Genomic DNA, 17,721 nt, shown 5'->3' on the forward strand with positions numbered 1-17,721 from the left:
TATGTTTTATTTATATGACCTAAATGCTCAGTAACATTGAAATTAATGCCACATTAATGCCTAGAAGTGAATTAAAGCTGAATTAAAAGTAACAACAGTGGAATGTAAGAAATGTGGTGATTTGTATTATTTTAGAGTTCTTCTACCCCTTAATAAAACTTTTCTAAATTCATGTTATGAACTTAGGTGGACATGAAGAGCCAGTTGGAAACATGCATAACAAATAACAATACATGTATTCCACTTTTATTATCCCAAAAGACAAATAAAAAAAATAGGGAGAGAAACGTAAGTGAGGTTATCACAGTTCATTCATAAAAAGGATATATAACCACACACATTATATAGTAGAAGGATATATGAGAGACACACCTCGCAGTCCTGTTAAGCTCAGCTAAACAGTCTTCACAATGCAAATCCCTGTGCGCAGCAAGTCAGCATGTTTGTCCACATGGAGCTTTGCAGGCTGGAGACTGTAGTCCTGTGCAGTCGGGAGGCACAGGCCGCTGTGATTACACAAAGGTGGACCAGAACCACATCGCCCAGCATGTCTCCCCTCACCTGCACGCTTACCCAGTGGTTACTAGGAGATTTAAAACCGATATTCTAGAACACACAAATGCAGTCTTGCAATCTTTCGACTTCTAGTTTTGTCGTCAGGAACTGTTGTGGATTTACTGAGTTGCATCAGCTGATTTTGAAACCAAAAGTCACCTGTCGGGGATTTCTGAGTTTATCTGCGTAAAGGTAATTTCTGTCTTCTGTTTCTGATGTGTAAGTAACTTAACTATGATCATCACAGTAATGAATTTGGTATTTTAACCTTCCTAAGGACTGGTACTGAACATGCAGCCTGGCCTTCAGGTGTGTATGCCCACCACTGGGTTGCTGGGCCTGCTGTGCCGAGGCTGCCTCAGCAGGGCGCAGAGTCGACCCAGTCGCAGCTTCAGCTCTCTGCCCAGAAAGATGACTAGGTGGAACAGTCAGGAGTCCTGCAATGCTGATGCACCTCAGGAAAACCCGCGTGTGCTCATCACAGGTGAAGACGATTTCCAGCCTTCATTTGCTCACAATTACTTATATCTGGTGGACATTGAACATCTCTGAATTTAAATATGTTTTGCACACCATTCCACTGTCCTCTGTCGTTGGACATGAGTTGTTACAGTGAGACCAGAGAGCTGTGCTGATGAGCAGCTAGCGAGCGAAGTAAAAGGAAGAATTCCCCGGATCTTTTCTAAGCAAATTCGAGCAGTCACGTGAAGAATTGTGGTGGTTTAAGGATGAAGGGCTGGTGTTGTTGAGGGATTGTTGTCAAAAGCAGAACACGAGAGACATGTGGACTTTGTTTTCATTCTGCGCTTGCAGCAGGACCCTGTTTTGACTCATCACAAAAGAGTGGAAACAGACAGTGTTTGTGAGATGAAAGGGAGGAGAATAATAGGCTTGGGTGACTTTTTGTTCTGTAACAAAGCCTTGGGACAAACGAAACCCTTTTTTTGCCATCGGTTCTTGTGTGTCTTCTAAATGCATTTACAGCCAGTTGATCATCGATGTACCAATGTCTCTATATGTTTGTTATTGTTTTCTTGAAGAGGTAAAATATACAAATATCTCTGTGCAGGTGGTTTGGGGCAATTGGGAGTGGGGCTTGCTCAAATGCTTAGGTAAGTTCTCCACAAACGTTTTGTATCTCAAAATTAAAATGTTTGAAATTTCACAAGGAGTGTATTAATATCCAGGAACCAGTATGGGCCGGAGAGTGTGATCTTGTCTGACATCAAGAAGCCCCCGGCTCATGTTTACACCAGTGGTAAGGAAAAAGTAATTCAGTTTTCCCCTTTTTCTGATATGTTTTTATCCTTGACTTGTTTCTTAGTTTCCACTTTCTGATTATTTTTGTAGGGCCATTTGTGTATGCCGATGTGCTGGACTACAAGCACCTCAGAGAACTGATCATAAATAACCGCATTACTTGGCTGGTTCACTACAGCGCTTTGCTTAGCGCTGTGGGTGAGGCTAACGTAGCATTAGCACGAAAGATTAACATCACAGGTCGGTTTTGATGGCCGCGGTTTTCCGTCTGTCCAGGTTTTAAGCTACCCCTCTCTGAGTTTCTGTTGCCACTTCCAGGTCTACACAACGTTCTGGATTTGGCCCTGGAGAACTGCCTTCGCCTCTTCGTCCCCAGTACCATTGGGGCATTCGGTCCTTCTTCTCCCCGTGACCCCGCCCCTGACCTTTGTGTACAGCGTCCTAGAACCATCTACGGTGTCTCTAAAGTGCATGGCGAACTGATGGGGGAGGTAAGGTTTAAAAACACAGGCATAGATTGAACCTCATAGTGAGGAAATACAGAGTCTTACGTAAGCATTTATGCTGATACAACTTTTTCACATTTTGTCACGTTGCTGTTTCTGTGAAACACCAACAAAAAGTAATGCATCACCATGACATGGAAAGAAAATGATGTAACAGTGTAAAAGACTTTTGCGAATAAAAATTTTAAACAGGTGCTGTGCATTTGTATTCAGCCCACTTTATTTTGAGACCCCCAAATAAAATTGAGTGTGCAACCAATTGCCTTTAGTTACCTCTTAAATAAGGTATGTAATTTAATATCAGTATGGATATAACCGTTTGTGAAGGCTTAGTGAACAAACAGTATCATGAAGATCAACAAACTCAGCTGACACAGAGAGGATGAGGTTGTTGAGAGCAAGGTTAGATTATTAAACAGTATCTAAAGCTTCAGATATCTCATAGAGCTCTGTTTAGTCCATCATCTATAAATGAAAAGTGTTATGCAAAAATGTTAGTTTCTAGATGAAACTGGTAGACAGAAATCTCTAAAGATTTACAACTGCAATTGCAGAATGGAGTGGTTCTACAAGGTATTGATACAAGAAGGCAGAATACAAATGCATGCCGCACTTTTCAAAATGTTTTAGGTAACAGGATGGTTTACATTTTTTTTTACATTGCAAATGTATATATCATTTTCTTATGCACTACTTTTTGTTGATCTATCATTTAAGGTTCCAGTGAGATTGGAGTTTTTGGCTATATTGCAACAAAAGGTGGAAACGTTCTAATTTCAGGACGCAGATGTCTGAATACTTGTACAACCCGCTAATGGTAAAAACCCACTAACACATTATTTTTCTCTAGTATCTCCATCATAAATATGGCTTGGACTTTCGCTGCCTGCGTTACCCTGGTGTAATATCAGTCAACACTCCTCCTGGTGGAGGAACAACAGGTATTACTCACCTCACAAGAAGTCATATTCAGCGTAGTTCCATGGCGATAAGCTAGATGGCTGACTAAAACCTTTGGGCTTATGTTATTACAGACTACGCAGTTCAGATCTTCCACGACGCTCTCAGCACAGGTCACCATGAGTGCTACTTGCGACCTGACACCCGTCTTCCCATGATGCATATCTCTGACTGCCACCGCGCCACGGTAGAGTTTATGCAAACTCCAGAGTGCCAGCTGTCTCTGCGCACTTACAACATAGCCGCCATGAGCTTCACACCGGAGGAGTTGGCCCAAGAAATTCGCAAGCATCTCCCACACCTTAAAGTCACCTACAATCCAGACTCAGTGCGCCAAACAATTGGTATGATTTCTTTTTACTGCTATGCAAACATAATGTAACATAGAAAAGCAGTTCTGTATTTATATTGCATACAAAAAGTAATTTGTGTAACTCATTGATGTGTTGATTTAATTTATTTTTGACAAGTTATGTTAAATGAATCACAACATATGTCACAACAAATGCCATTTCCAGGCATTAGCAGATCCTAATCCTGAGGAAATATACAAAGGACACTCCAACAGAACCACAATGCCAAATGCTGGAAGGTGCACAAAGTTAATGGCACCAACAGCTCCATTATACACGATTTGCTATGAGATAAGAGAAACAAAGCAAGAAGGTTAAATCATTTATTGCATTCCAGGTGACGTGTTAACTAGTGTGACGGTTTCTGAACCAACAGGGTTTTCAGTCCTGGATAGCACTTAATTTTATTTACACCGTCTCCCAAGCTCTGTGAAGTTAAAGAGTGAACTCCTACTGCTAACATATTCTTGCTGATGAAATCATTTTGTGTAACTTTTGCAGCTGACAGCTGGCCTGTGAGATTTGACGACTCCAACGCCAGGAGGGATTGGGGTTGGGCACCAGCCTTCGGGCTCGAGGAGCTGGTGGAAGACATGCTGCGCTGCGTCAGAGACAAGAGGACCAGAGAGGGATTTCCTGTCAGCTAGCAGTTCCTTTTTGGCAGCTGATAGACAAATACTTCACCACTGGCTTTTTCAACCTGCATTTATCAACAACTTTCTTTTACAAGTTGTTGATACAGCAACAAAGCATCAGTGAACTCTTTTAGTCAGAACCTTTTAGTTTATAGTAAAACTTGCTCAGTCTACTTCAGGGAATCATACACTGTTGAAGCTTTTTCACATTTGTTTTTTGTCTTGTCATAAGCATCACTTTACACATCAGAAAGTTGCCATAAATAACAGAAAGGAAAAAAAAACCACACACATTGTTATTTTTAAGGAACAGAAATCTCTAAATGTTATGTTTCCTGCATGCAACAACACAATATTCTATTTCAATATATATATCTTTTTTACAATAGACCAGAGGCAACCTTTAGAGTTACAAAACTGTTGTTTGCCAGAATATTCTGGTATGGCCACTCACCTAACTCTGGACTGCTTACCACATTGTTCATTCTGGCTGCCTTTAAAACACTCTTATGATATCAAAAATAAAGCTACTTGATGTAGAATCTGACAGGAGGTCATTATTTATTTATTTGATTTTTTGCCAGAGTTGTGTTTGAATGACCATCATCAACCTTTAATCACTTTGGAGAATAGTGCATGGAAATGTGGTGTACGCTGAACAGTTACCATATAGCATGGACGGATAAAACAAAATTGTGTTTTACTCTATCTATAAAAATGAGAATTACGCTTCACATTCAGATGTAAATTATATAAAAAAAATAATAATTTGAACATTTGAATTTGTAAACTCTTCAAAATCCAAACAATATATGTTATTCTTTAATTATACTTTTTTTTATACTTTTATACTTTAATTATAGTCATACATTTAAGAGGGATAGGTTTTCTCACAGAATGCTCTGTTTTTAGCTCCACCTATCTTTCCAACAACTCTGGCAAGCTTCACCGTCTGTGATAAACAAAAATATCCCCACATTATTATGGTGCCATTACCACGTTTTAGAGTCGGGAAAGTGTGTTTATATACATAAATATTTTTTTAAAAAGTCCCACAAGGTACTATGTGATCAGGCTCCTAATCTAAGATTCTTGTTGTCTTGCTGTGAAACGATACTCGTAGTAAACAGTGTGAATTTACGTAGATTTGCTTTCGTAACTTTCGTTCTCCAAAACCATTTGACAGAATAGGAACTACTCCTCCAGCTGCAGTACCGGTTCCTTCCTCACGGGACGCACGTTTCATCCGGCTTCCCACTCAAGAGTTCAACCGGGCCGACGCACGTCCTTCTCCACTGCGCCTGAAACAATCATATTTCAACAAAAATGGACGCGGGATTTTTCCGCGTAAGTGCTTTAAGCAAATAGCTAATGCGTTATCGCCGTTTTGGTTGGTTGCATGTTCATATATTGTTGATATTTGTCGTGAATATGGCGTGTGTGTTTAGGTAGGAGGCCATACTGTTAGAAGCAGTGCGGTCGTGGCTTCGTCTATCAACTGATGTCAAATAATTCGGGATTTCGTTATGGGGTTTCTTTGAACTGAGGCATTTTAGGAATGAATTAGTGTTTATATAACAAGTGTTTATTATAGTACTTCATCATTAAATGTTACTTTGCCGGTTTAAAATGTTTTTGGCTTATTCGTGGGTAATATTGCAGGAATTAGACCAGACCTTGGCTTAAGATGGCGCCTGGCCGGTGCGTCGCTAATGTTTCGACAAGCTATTCGCGAACACGTTTGCGCCGATGTTAATTAGAAATGTTACACAATTAGAAATGTTACACCGGGGTTTGTTGACTTCTTGCTTACTAATGTCCCCTAATGTTCCTATCTTGTTTGTAATGTGGCGACTACTACGAAACCTTTATCTTCCTGCTGGTGACTTAGCAACTGATCATCATGTGTGACCCAGATTGACTGAAAAATGTTTGCCTGTTTTTATTTTAGGGCACGAGTGCGGAGCAAGACAACCGTTTCAGCAACAAGCAGAAAAAATTGCTGAAGCAGCTGAAATTTGCAGAATGTCTCGACAAGAAGGTGGGCTATGTCTGACAACGAGCTTTATTATTAACGTGGATGTTTATATTCTAAAACACAAACTTGTTGCATTAAAATTCCTCAAGTATTGGTTACACGAAAATGATTAAACCGAAGTTACTTCTGGAAATATGTGCATACTGGACTTTCTTGTCCAGTATGCATAAGGTTATATTATATATTAGTATATGCATCATTTCAGAACATCATATTAACGTAGTTTACTAAAAGCATTACATTTTTATGTAATTTAAAAATTCTCTGAGATAAAGAAAACAAACAAATCTTTTATATTTTATATTATGCTGAATAAATTGCATGTTATCTTCTTTTTTGGTACAGTTTTTTTTATTGCGGCACTTGTGGCCCATATAAGCAAGTTGACGTTTAAAAAAATATAAGCAATTTTGACCTCTAATCAGCCCAAAATAACTCTTTGAGTGACCTACTGCTGCTAAGTCTTAATAGCTGCATTGCCAAATTTCCTTATAGGAGATTGTTGTAGGACTGTAGCAGTGGGCAAAAATCTCTTCTTGTTACATTTTCGGTACAAGTAAATTAAAAATATTTACATGTATATTTTTTCATCTTGTTCTGCAGTAAGCAAATAATCTTTTTCAGTTTTTAAACTTAATTAGATTTTCTATTCTAAGCTTTCAGAATGGAAAAGCTTAGAACTGACTGGAGATTAACCAATTGAAAACAATTAGTGTTAAATTTAAGACATTTTTAAAAGCAACTGCCCATATTTGATAATTAAATATGTTTAAATGACTTTTAAACATATTTAGAGTAGGGTTGGACAATAAATCAATAACAATCTAATTTGCGATAGACATGTGATCAATATAGATGATACATCTGATAGAATATTCGCTGAACTCCAATCCAGAACTACACAGATGCCACCAATACAACCCATTAGCAAGGTTGGTGGCATCGGCTAACTCACTCTTTGGTTACATAGCAACAACCTGTTGAGTAACTTGCAGTTTCAGGTTTCACCACTTTGCCTCATAACTACTTATAAATAAAAAATTAAAAAAAAAAAAAAACACGGTGTGGTTATAGAACAGGAATGGTCCCACCCCCAATTTGGCAGTATTTCAGATATTTAAAACAGAAATCAACTATTATTGATGTTGACTGATGTGAAACACTTGCATCTTAGGTTTTTCAGCCATATCTCCCAGCCCTACTTTGAAGTTAATATTTAAGCTGGGACATCCTAGTGTTCCAGCTGTACATGAATGCAGCATGTGCAGTTTAAAAAAAAAAAAAAATCCCTAATCATCATTGAGATTCCTCCAAGTTGAATTTTATAACGTGTAGAGATGTGTGCATGCCATTTGGACATCAGCTGAATTTATCTGTTATGCTTACATTCACTTGAACATTGGTTCAAATGAGTTATTTAGTGAAGCGCAGAGTGAGCCATTTACCTTATTGTTGAAAAATATGTATGCTGACATAAGTTTACTTTTATAGTATTTATATATTTTATTAACATATTTGCTGTATGTTTACATTTCCACAACTGTTGCTTGTTCTTTCCGTAGGTGGACATGACCAAAGTGAACCTAGAAGTCATCAAACCATGGATCACTCAACGTGTGACTGAGATTCTGGGATTTGAGGATGATGTGGTCATAGAGTTCATATTCAACCAACTTGAAGAGAAGGTAAAGTCATTGTCTTAATATTTTGTTGTTGTTTTTTTTTTTATTGAAAGAACTGTTGTTAATTTGAGGGTATTGTTAAGCCAGTGAGAAGGGACATGAACAAATATTTGCAGATCCTAGTGACACTGAAATTGAATGGGTAAAGTAAAAATTGGTTTAAATCTGACTTGTGTTAAATTTCCATGTTTTGCTGTTTTGTGACAACATGCCTTTATTCAGCAGTCTTCTAATGATGATGTGATTTATGATTTAAAAGGCCTGAACCAATATGGATGTTATACCTTGCATCAGAAGTATAGCACCAACATCTAATTAGCTCTCTCCTGAGCCCAAAGTCTCTGAGCCCAACTCTCCCTTCATGGTGCAGTGTGTGTTTTGAGGTGAGTTGTATATAGGGATCATCCATATCATGCCAGTGAAAGACAAAACTGAACAGTACCATAATCATACTGTCCGTATGTACATATATAGTTTATAATTAGGCTGCTAAGTTTATATTTAACAATGTTGCAGATGATAAAAGATAATACAGAAAAAGTAAAAAAAAAAAATCTGTAGCTTGTTTCTTGGTATAATTATTTCTTTACTTTTCAAATCCTAAACTGAAAAGTATTGTCTCACTGACCCCCCCTGATTGCAAGTTTCACATTTAGCTTTTTAGGGTGGGGTCTGAAGTTGCACTTTTACCTACACCCTTCCATAGCTTTGTTTCCATCTAATTGTGAAAAAGAACATAAGCCTTTAAAAGTTGCTAAATAAAGTGTGAAGCAGTGTTGCTAGGGCCAATAGGGATCGCTATGAGTAGCCATAAGTTGTTAAAAACTATAAAACAATGTTAAGGGAGGAAAAAAAAAACAGATCTTCTCACCTTAGTCATTAATTGGAGAAAAACTGAAAGTGAAACTGTTTGTAAAATGGTGTTAAGGCCATAGTAACCAATGACAAACTGGTGCCTTAAATTTTTTTCTAGCTCAAATTTTTACTAAAACCTTTACTACCTATTCAAGTTTACTTGCTTTCCTTTTTTAAGTTCTTAAATTTTTTTTGATCACTTTTTTCAATGAACTTTTTATTGCACATCTTTAAATCCCAAAACTCTCCTTGTTTAAAGATAAAAGGAGAGTGTTTTACATTTGCAAGTTGATAACTTCAACCACTGGAGGTCAGCAAAAAACAATTTTAACTACTAGAAACAATACTTTTCAGCTACATATCAGCTTACCAATGCACACATTCATTAAAAACTGTTTATCTGTTACATAACAAACTTTAGTCTAAGAAGTTTAGTCTGAAATAACCTGATTTGCACTCCTGTCAGAATAAGCTATCTCCTTTTATTCCCCTCATACGTTTTTTTTTTTTGTTTAAAACAAGAAAATAAAACAGACGTTTTTTTTTTTCCGTATAACACAAATCTCTTGTGAAGTCTACTATTGGCTGGTTATCATTGCACACACATTTGCTTTTAGTAATAGAAGGCCAGTGTGAAGCAGAAACTCAAGTCATTAAATAAAAAAATCCTAAATATTTTTCTTACACCATGGAATACCCTTTGCAAGCATCTATGGATACTAGCCTTGGTTAGGACTTTAATTTTTCTACTGTGTTCAAATTCTTAGGTATTTATTTCACATGATGTTTGTTTTGACAGCAACATAGCTTTCAGCTAATGTTCTACTTTAAATTTTAGCTTGCCCTAGTTTTTTTTATTTGCAGGGGTTGTGCTAAAAGCTAACTGTAAGATAATTATGTTTGCATTGTGGAAAGAAATTGTACTGTAATAGAGTTGAGATTATGATATGTCTCAATTTTATCTAGTTTGAATAAAAATATATTTTTTTGTGTAACTGTGTACTCATTATTGCTTGTTCGTCTCTTGCAATTTAGATAAATGATATAACATTATGCTCAAGGTGGTTGAGTCTCAAGCAGTAGGGAGGCGGAAGCCAGCCAATGGAGCTCCGTGCCCACTGATCCCACGGGACTCACTGAAGACACCGGAACTGTACTTGCTGTGTTGGGTTTTGATGCACTCTGTATTGTGCTTACTTGTTTAACCTCAGAACTATAGACTGTGGGGAGACTGGAAGAACTGGGGGTGGTTAGTGGCACAGGGATGAAAAGTAGCGGGGTAGCTCTGAGGAATACAAATAATCTCTCAAAAGATTGCGATAGGGTTTACTGGGATGTAACTGGGGTTTTAAAACATTTTTTTGCATGCATTTTTATTACTAGATATGTCTCCCCTCAGCTAACTCACATTGTCAGTGCCAAGAGATTGAGTACAATACAGTATCTGAGTTAATCTTAGTTTTTTTTGTGTACAATTCTAATAGTGAAACTCTGAGATGTTAAGTTTTGCTTTCAGAGCTGTACATGTTTTTGATAAGGCTAATTATAACTCAGGATTAGCTTAGACAGGGTTAGAAGGTAGGTCACCCCAATTCTGGGGCCCTGCCTCCCTCTAGATGTTTTCTTTTCAATTATTTAAATGGCCATATTTGTTTCTCTCTCCCCTTCATGTTTGTGTTGCAGCACCCCGACAGCAAGATGATGCAGATTAACCTGACGGGGTTCCTGAATGGGAAGAACGCCCGGGAGTTCATGAGGGACCTTTGGCCCCTGCTGCTGAGCGCACAGGAGAACATCGCTGGCATCCCCTCTGCTTTTCTGGAGCAGAAGAAAGAAGAAATCCGACAGAGACAGGTGATTATCTTCACAACGGAACAGCTCGGTGTTGTGGGGAATCTCAAATTTGAATAAATATCTTAACACGTCACATTAAAGCTAGTTTTTTTATGTTACGCTTATCTGATTAAAACATTCCTGTAGAAATCTGGACAGAGGTGATCCAGTTTACCTCAGTATTTTACACTGACAATATTATTAAAAATCTTATACATCATTTTACATGTGATTCATATCTGGCAGATTGAACAGGAGAAGCTTGCTTCTTTGAAAAAGGTTGACCAGGATAAGAAGGACAAGGACACAAGAGAAAGGACTCGATCAAAGAGCCCAAGAAGGTATTTGTTTTCCCTTTTCCTTCTTTGGGCTTCTTTTGCTTTGTGTGTGAATTTGCAGACAGTTTTTTGTTGTTGTTGTTGTAATGAAAGGTATCTGAATTTAAACATGTGGATTTGTCTCTGTATTGAATCTAATGTTACTGCGTGTCTGATAAGGTGGAAGACGAGGTCTCCAGGGAAGCGTGAAAGGAAGCGTAGTCCGTCGCGATCCCCAGTGCGCAAACCCAGTCCAGTTGTTGGAGACTCCCCCCCTCCACCTCTGATGCAGTCCAACACTAAAATGTCTCAGCAGCAGCCTGAGGAGCCAGACACATCAGGAACAGGCCTGCCAGAAACCGTTATCCAAGAAGCTTCGTCTACTGGGTTAATGTAAAACTCCCTGTTTTGTGTCAACTAGATTTGGCTTCTTTCTTCTTTCTTCTTGCATACTTAAAATGTATTGATTCATTTGTCTTTTTTTTATTTTTTTTTTATAGTGACACAGTTGTAGAGTCAGTTAAAGCAGACTCTTTGACCGAAGTCAAAGAACCGTCCCCAGAGAAATCCCTCAAAAAAGAGGAAAGACCGAGGTCTCGTGAAAGAGAAAAGGAAACAAGGAAGGAAAGACCCCACCACCGCTCTCGCTCACGTTCTCACTCTCGTTCTCGCAGGCGACGCTCCCGGTCTAGGTGATGCTTTCTCTTTTTTTGCAAAAATATCACAGAAACAAATGTCGAAAACGTGTAATAAAATTGTGTTCTCTCTACTATATCAGATCTTACTCCCCTCGTAGAAGACAAAGTCCCAGAAGGAGAATGTCTCCCCGTCGGAGGAGTCCCCCTAGACGTGGCCCCACCGGCTCCAGGCACAGACACCGGCGGTCTCCTGTTCGCAGGTCAGTCACACCTTCACAGACACATTGGATATTTAAAGTCCCCGAAGATTAACTTAATTAGATTTGATCTCATTTGATTAGGTTTCCCTAAATTACTGGAAATATGTTAATTTTAGGAGGCGTTCCCGTTCTGCTTCATCTTCTGGTAGCAGCTCCTCAGGGTCACGTTCACCTAAGAAACCTGTGAAGAGAATATCTACCACGCCGCCCCGGAAACAGCTCCATCGTCCTGGTGCTTCTGTAAGCCCCGTTGGGAAGGACAAACGCTCGCCGTCTCCCCGAGCCAGGAGAGGCCGGGGCTCCGCTTCCCCGCCAAGATCATCAGGTAAGACCTTCACCTCTTGTTCTGCTGAGCAAACTTTTTTTTACTACAGTCAGACTATTTCATCCAAACATCTTCAGGTTTCAGTTACAGTGAATGCATGTTGAGATTTGAATCTGTCACTTTCAGGTGTTAAGCGAAAACCTGGAGGAAGGGGAGATTCTCCATCTGACTTTGTAAAGGCCAGAACCTCTGAGGGGTCTGAGTCAGGTAAGAGTTTGTCGTCTTTAAGAAAAAAAAAAATACAACGACCAGCCCTGGACTATAAATGGGTTTTTAAGAAAGGACTGGTGTGGAAAGTCATTGAGTATATTTTTTTACATGTCTGTATACTAAATTGCTGATCTTCTGACAGTTCTACTAAACAAGTGTTCCTTCAAACATATTCTGTAATTTATGAATATTTTTTTTATTTCTATTGAAGCCCAGTGATTCTTATCTTAAACTAGAGTGAAGGAAAATTTTAATATTGGTTCCAAAAAATGGTGCTAAAACATTTTGGATTGGTTTTTGGTTACTACGGCCACACCTCTAGCTTCTAACACAAATGGTGGTACTGAGATATCACTAGGACCAGTTTAGCACTGGTGGGGAAAAAATACAATTTGTCTAAAAATGGCAAACATGCTATGTTACCTTGATTTAATGTACACCTCTACTGCTGTTTACCTCAATAATAAATCATGATAATGTACAATAATACAGTTTGAAAAGGTGAGTTGTGAAAATGCTGTATAAAGTTGCAAATCGTCATCAGTAGAGAACATAAATGACAATTGTCACACCAAAGAAACTGTCCAGGTGTTGGAGAGCTTTAGGTCCAAAAAATAGCAAATATATAGCAGAAGATTTAGTAAAGGTTTACTTAAGAATATTTTTTGTAAAGTTTTAATTTGCTAACTTGATCCAAGTTTTGTTGTGAGTATACAGAAATGTGTCGAAGTTTAATACATCTTGACCCTTATCATATTTTGCAACCACAATCTTCTGGGTTTTTTTTTTTTTTTTTTTTTTTCTTTTTTTGGTTGGGATAAACAAATGCAGAGCAGTGCAGTATTGTAAAGAAAAAATAACGATTCATGATCTTCAATTTTTATAAATATAGATATAAAAAGTTTAGTGTGTTTTAATATTCATCCCTCTTCTTTACTGAGGTATTCTTATTTACATCTAAATAGACTACACAAGTGTGATATTTGATCTCTTTTTAGATGTAGAAATTTAAAATTGAGTTAGATTATAAAATAATATTCCAAGCTCTGAGCATCTCATAAAGCACTATTTAATTGGAATGGAAATTATGGCCCAGCTTTAAGACAGTGAGAGAAGGGGTGGGCGGTATGGACCTTTAATTTTTTCATTGAATGCTCTCATGCAGAAAATTGTAAAAATCTATCGGTTTGAATTTATTTTTATTTAAAAAAAATCCAGATTCCTATCATAAGAAATTAAAAATTGTCACTGTGGCAGTAAATGATCCAAAATGGATTTCCTAGGCCCTTGGTAATGCTGGAGGACCTGCAGAGATTCATGACTGGTGAACAAATCTGTTTAAGAATTCCCCTTTACAATTCTTAACTAACTTATATGTTTCATAAAATCCTTCATAGTTTCTGGTAGTAATGTGTCAAAATGGGAAAAAGGTCAAGGAGTATGAACACTTTTGTAAAGCAGTGAATTTACAAAGTTACAAAGTTGGTTTATTGAACAAAAATAGATCCAGTCATACGGCATAACTCCATAAATGAGTCCAGCACCTCCCATATTGTTATATTGCACCATATTCTGACAAAGCCAACTGTGAACGCTGTTAAGTACTTTCTGTAACTCTTCCTTGGCACTCTGTCCATGGCCTTGCTCACACTGATCAGACGCTCAATGCTTTACATTTCAGAGGAGGATAAAAATGAAAAAGGGGCAACAGCAGATTCGGTGCAGCAGCGACGTCAATATCGCAGGCAGAATCAACAGTCCTCTTCAGGTTAAGAAGCGTTTTTGTTTTTCTACGTTATTTTTTTCACCCTTCTTTCTAACCGAGTCTCCTTCTGTCATCTTGCCTCCATCGTCTCATGGACTTTAGAAGCTGTGTCCTTGTCCCAACCTTGGTGTTGTTGTTTTTGTCTTTTCAGCAACTCGTAAAGCCATGAGAGAAAAAAAAAAGTTAGATTTTTGTTTTCTTTCTTTCAGATTCAGGATCTTCCTCCTCAGAAGATGAAGGACCTAAGAGGTCAGCAGCAGGGCCAGGCGCCAGAAATGGTGAAGTAAGGAGGAAACGCAGCCGTACGCCTTCACCTCGTAGGCGACATAGAGATCCCTCCCCGAGGTCAGACAACTTGATTTTTAAACAACTAGATTATTTGATAGTGATTTGTTCCGCATATAATTTTCATATTTTTCCTAATGTGAAGTAAAAAAAACAAAAAAAACAATTGTTTGACGCTTGTACCTTCAGGAGGAGACGTTCTCCATCTCCTGGACGCAGACGTCGCTCTCCTTCTCCCCCTCGACGTCGTAGATCTCCCTCCCCTCCCAGACGCAGGTATGATCTTGCTACTGATGAAGAACGCTAGCATTTAATATTTGAAAAACTGGTTTGCTTTATAAATGCTTTTCTTCCCAGGTCTCCTTCCCCTCCTCCCCGCCGTCGCTCTCTGTCCCCCAGACGATATTCTCCCCCTATCCAGCGCCGCTACAGCCCCTCACCTTTGCCTCCACAGAAGAGGAAGCTGTCCAGTTCTCCCACGAAGCGCTTTTCTCCAGGCCCTAAGCGACGCTCCTCCAGATCACCTAAACGTAGAAGCTCTCCTGTACAGCGGCGACGCTCGCCTCCTTCCTCCTCGTCTCCCCCGAGACATAGAAGGAGCCCACTGTCTGCCAGGCCGAACAGGGACACCCGATCCCCGGTCATGTCTGCTAGACGCCTATCCCCCTCCCCTGCTAACCGAGGTCGCCCTGTTCGGCGGTCCACTAGTCCCCAGAGACGCTTTGATTCGTCCAGCACGTCCCCCTCCGCCCAACGAAGACAGCAGTCCCCTCCACATAGCAGTAAGCTCATCCGTAGGGTGTCTCGCACCCCAGAGCCGCGTAACAAAAGGTGAGTTTAGGACATGTTTCCATCAGATGCAGATTTAATGTCGCTTTTCAATAGCCTCTAAATTTCTTTCTTTTCTTTTTTTTCTTTGATAGAATCTCTCCCAGTCCGAAGCCTATAAGAAGAGCTTCGTCCAGATCCCGATCGCTTTCCCCTCAACCGGCAGCTCAGAAACGTCCGGCCCCGGCTCTGGCCCCGGCCTCAGCTTCCCCGTCACCTTCCCGCTCCGCCAGCGGGTCTCCACCTCCTCCTCCCCCGGCCAAAAAGGCTACCAGTGGTTCTGGCAGTCAGTCTCCCAGCAAGGTTTGTCCAGTACAGTCGCTTCTCAATAAACTAGAATGTCATCAAAGCTCATTTATTTTATGCAGCATCAGAAATGCCATGTGTGTATTTCTAGTCATTTTGATTAACAGCTAATGAAAAGTTTTTAGAAGTATGAAGACCAGTTTCTTAAAACTAAATGGAGAGTCTCTGAATTTGAGCTGCTTGATGACAAATGTTAATCCTCCACAGTCTGTTCTGATTTGAGGAGCCATGTCATCTGCTGGTATTTGTCTGAATTCTTTGATCAAAACCACAACTGCACCACCAAAATATTTAAAGGACTTCGTGCCTCTCTGCTGAGTTTTGTGAGGATTCTGATTTCATTCTCCAGCAGGAACTGGAGTCCTGATGCCTGCTTTAATGACTATGATGTCATCTAGCTTAATTTTTCAGCCTTCTGATCTGAATTAAACCCCATAGAGAGTTTACTAAGTCTTAAAAGGAAGATAAGACACCAGAGTTAGTGATGCGGATGAACTGAAGGCCAGTATTGAATACGGTTGTCACAAAATTTGATACTCCACCATTTTAGATACTGAAGTAACCTTTTCTGAAGTCGTAGGATTCTTTCTAATAAAGAGCAAAGGGTTGTAAACTGTTACTTAAGATGTGTAACAATATGCTTACTGTGCTGCTAATACACTGTAATTATTTTATCTAGGAAATAGATTTTTTTTTTCCTTTTACAATGTAGACCTCATAGACAAAATACTTCAGATCAGTCATCTCCAGATAAACTCGCCATGTTAGTGGATTTTTAAACTTCACAATTAAACTGATAGTTTGGACGAGCCTCGGCAAATGGCGGCATGGTTTAGTTGTCTGTTTAGCCAAGTTTGTATCTTTGATTTTTTTTTTTTTTTTTTTTTTTGGTATTTCATATCTAATTTTCTGTGTAAAAATTAAATTTTTAAATACTAAAGTAATTTCACATTTTGATACTTTTTAATTTTCTCAGATGCACCTGTCCTTAAATTTATGACAGAAAAAGGAGCTCATGACTTTGACAAAGTTCAATTCTATGACGTAAGCGAGGTTACATTTACATTAATCATAATGTAAACATCCATTTGGTTTTTTTTTTCAGAATTCAGATGTTGATGGTGGTGGAAAGAAAAAGAAGAAGAAGAAGGAAAAGAAACACAAGAAAGATAAGAAGCACAAAAAGCACAAGAAGCATAAGAAGGAGAAAAGCAGTGCTGCTGCGACCGGAGACGTCCAAGAGAGTCGACCTGCAGAGGAAGACGGCGATTCGAGAAAGGTAAAGGATTCTTTTGTAGTTTTTTTTTTTTTGCGCCGATGAGGGCATGATATCAAAATTATTTTTGGTAAATTTAAAAGAAGATACATTAATCTTTGTGCAGGAATCGGAGAGTGAAGTCGATGACGCCTTAGACGATCTGGAAAAGCACCTCCGAGAAAAGGCACTGCGCTCAATGAGGAAGGCCCAGATGTCTCCTTCAGAGATGTCCTGAAACATGAAGCTTTTGAGTTTTCCTTTCACTTTTGATGTTTGTCATCATCCTAGGTTCAGCTTTAGAATGTACAAATTGTTGATTCTTGAATCTTGTTTCTTTTTACAGGTTTGGTACATTCTGGAAAGTGAGTTTCTTTAAGAAAAAAAAAAATGGATCCATTAGATAGTTTATCTAAACTGTAAAACTTGTGTTGTCAATACTTTGAGATTGTTAAACAGGAGAAATTTTTAATTTCATAGGTTTGAGTTGGGCAGGTTAATGATATGTTGATGTACAGTAGATCATTTAAGAAGCGATTGCATGTTCAGTGATTACCTCTGATGTGCATGGACCACTGACCATATGAAGAGCGTAGGGAAATAACACCATACAATAAGAAACTGTTACTAATGTCTTTTCACAGTGGAAGCTGCGTCAATGTCGTGCAGCTGAAGAGTCTTTAATAAAATATCCTGTTTCATATTCTAACTTAACTGAGGTGTTGGATTATTTAACCTGCTTTATTCTGACTTTGAAATTGTCTTATTTGAAAATGAAAGCAATTTGATGTGAAACATGCTTTATTATTATTTTTTTTTCTAAATTGATTGATATGCAATTTATGTTGATGCCCC

The 17,721-nt window shown here is 38.7% G+C and overlaps 2 protein-coding genes across 7 annotated transcripts; both read left to right on the plus strand.

Moving 5' to 3' along the window:
• The first annotated feature begins 13 nt into the window (after positions 1-13).
• LOC106948388 (L-threonine 3-dehydrogenase, mitochondrial-like) lies at positions 14-4,816 on the plus strand. Its single transcript, XM_015034016.1, has 9 exons — positions 14-747; positions 833-1,039; positions 1,625-1,667; positions 1,743-1,813; positions 1,906-2,055; positions 2,134-2,306; positions 3,172-3,262; positions 3,356-3,625; positions 4,136-4,816. Exons 2-9 carry the CDS (start codon positions 847-849, stop codon positions 4,279-4,281), a joined length of 1,137 nt encoding a protein of 378 aa, XP_014889502.1. The 5' UTR covers positions 14-747; positions 833-846; the 3' UTR covers positions 4,282-4,816.
• Positions 4,817-5,501: 685 nt separating this feature from the next.
• LOC106948390 (serine/arginine repetitive matrix protein 1) lies at positions 5,502-17,325 on the plus strand. 6 transcript variants are annotated; one of them, XM_015034017.1, is made up of 17 exons: positions 5,503-5,616; positions 6,221-6,310; positions 7,870-7,992; positions 10,528-10,698; positions 10,924-11,018; positions 11,175-11,387; positions 11,495-11,686; positions 11,773-11,892; positions 12,009-12,217; positions 12,344-12,424; positions 14,109-14,195; positions 14,402-14,537; positions 14,667-14,753; positions 14,835-15,308; positions 15,401-15,608; positions 16,717-16,890; positions 16,994-17,325. In XM_015034017.1, exons 1-17 carry the CDS (start codon positions 5,596-5,598, stop codon positions 17,102-17,104), a joined length of 2,592 nt encoding a protein of 863 aa, XP_014889503.1. In that variant the 5' UTR covers positions 5,503-5,595; the 3' UTR covers positions 17,105-17,325. The 6 variants fall into 6 exon arrangements, with proteins under 6 accessions (XP_014889506.1, XP_014889503.1, XP_014889504.1 ...); XM_015034018.1 differs by having other exon boundaries at positions 12,042-12,217; XM_015034019.1 differs by having other exon boundaries at positions 12,045-12,217.
• Positions 17,326-17,721: the final 396 nt, after the last annotated feature.

This window comes from Poecilia latipinna, unplaced genomic scaffold, assembly GCF_001443285.1.
Source record: "Poecilia latipinna isolate Pla-1442-1.1 unplaced genomic scaffold, P_latipinna-1.0 Scaffold285, whole genome shotgun sequence".
Lineage (NCBI taxonomy): Eukaryota > Metazoa > Chordata > Actinopteri > Cyprinodontiformes > Poeciliidae > Poecilia > Poecilia latipinna.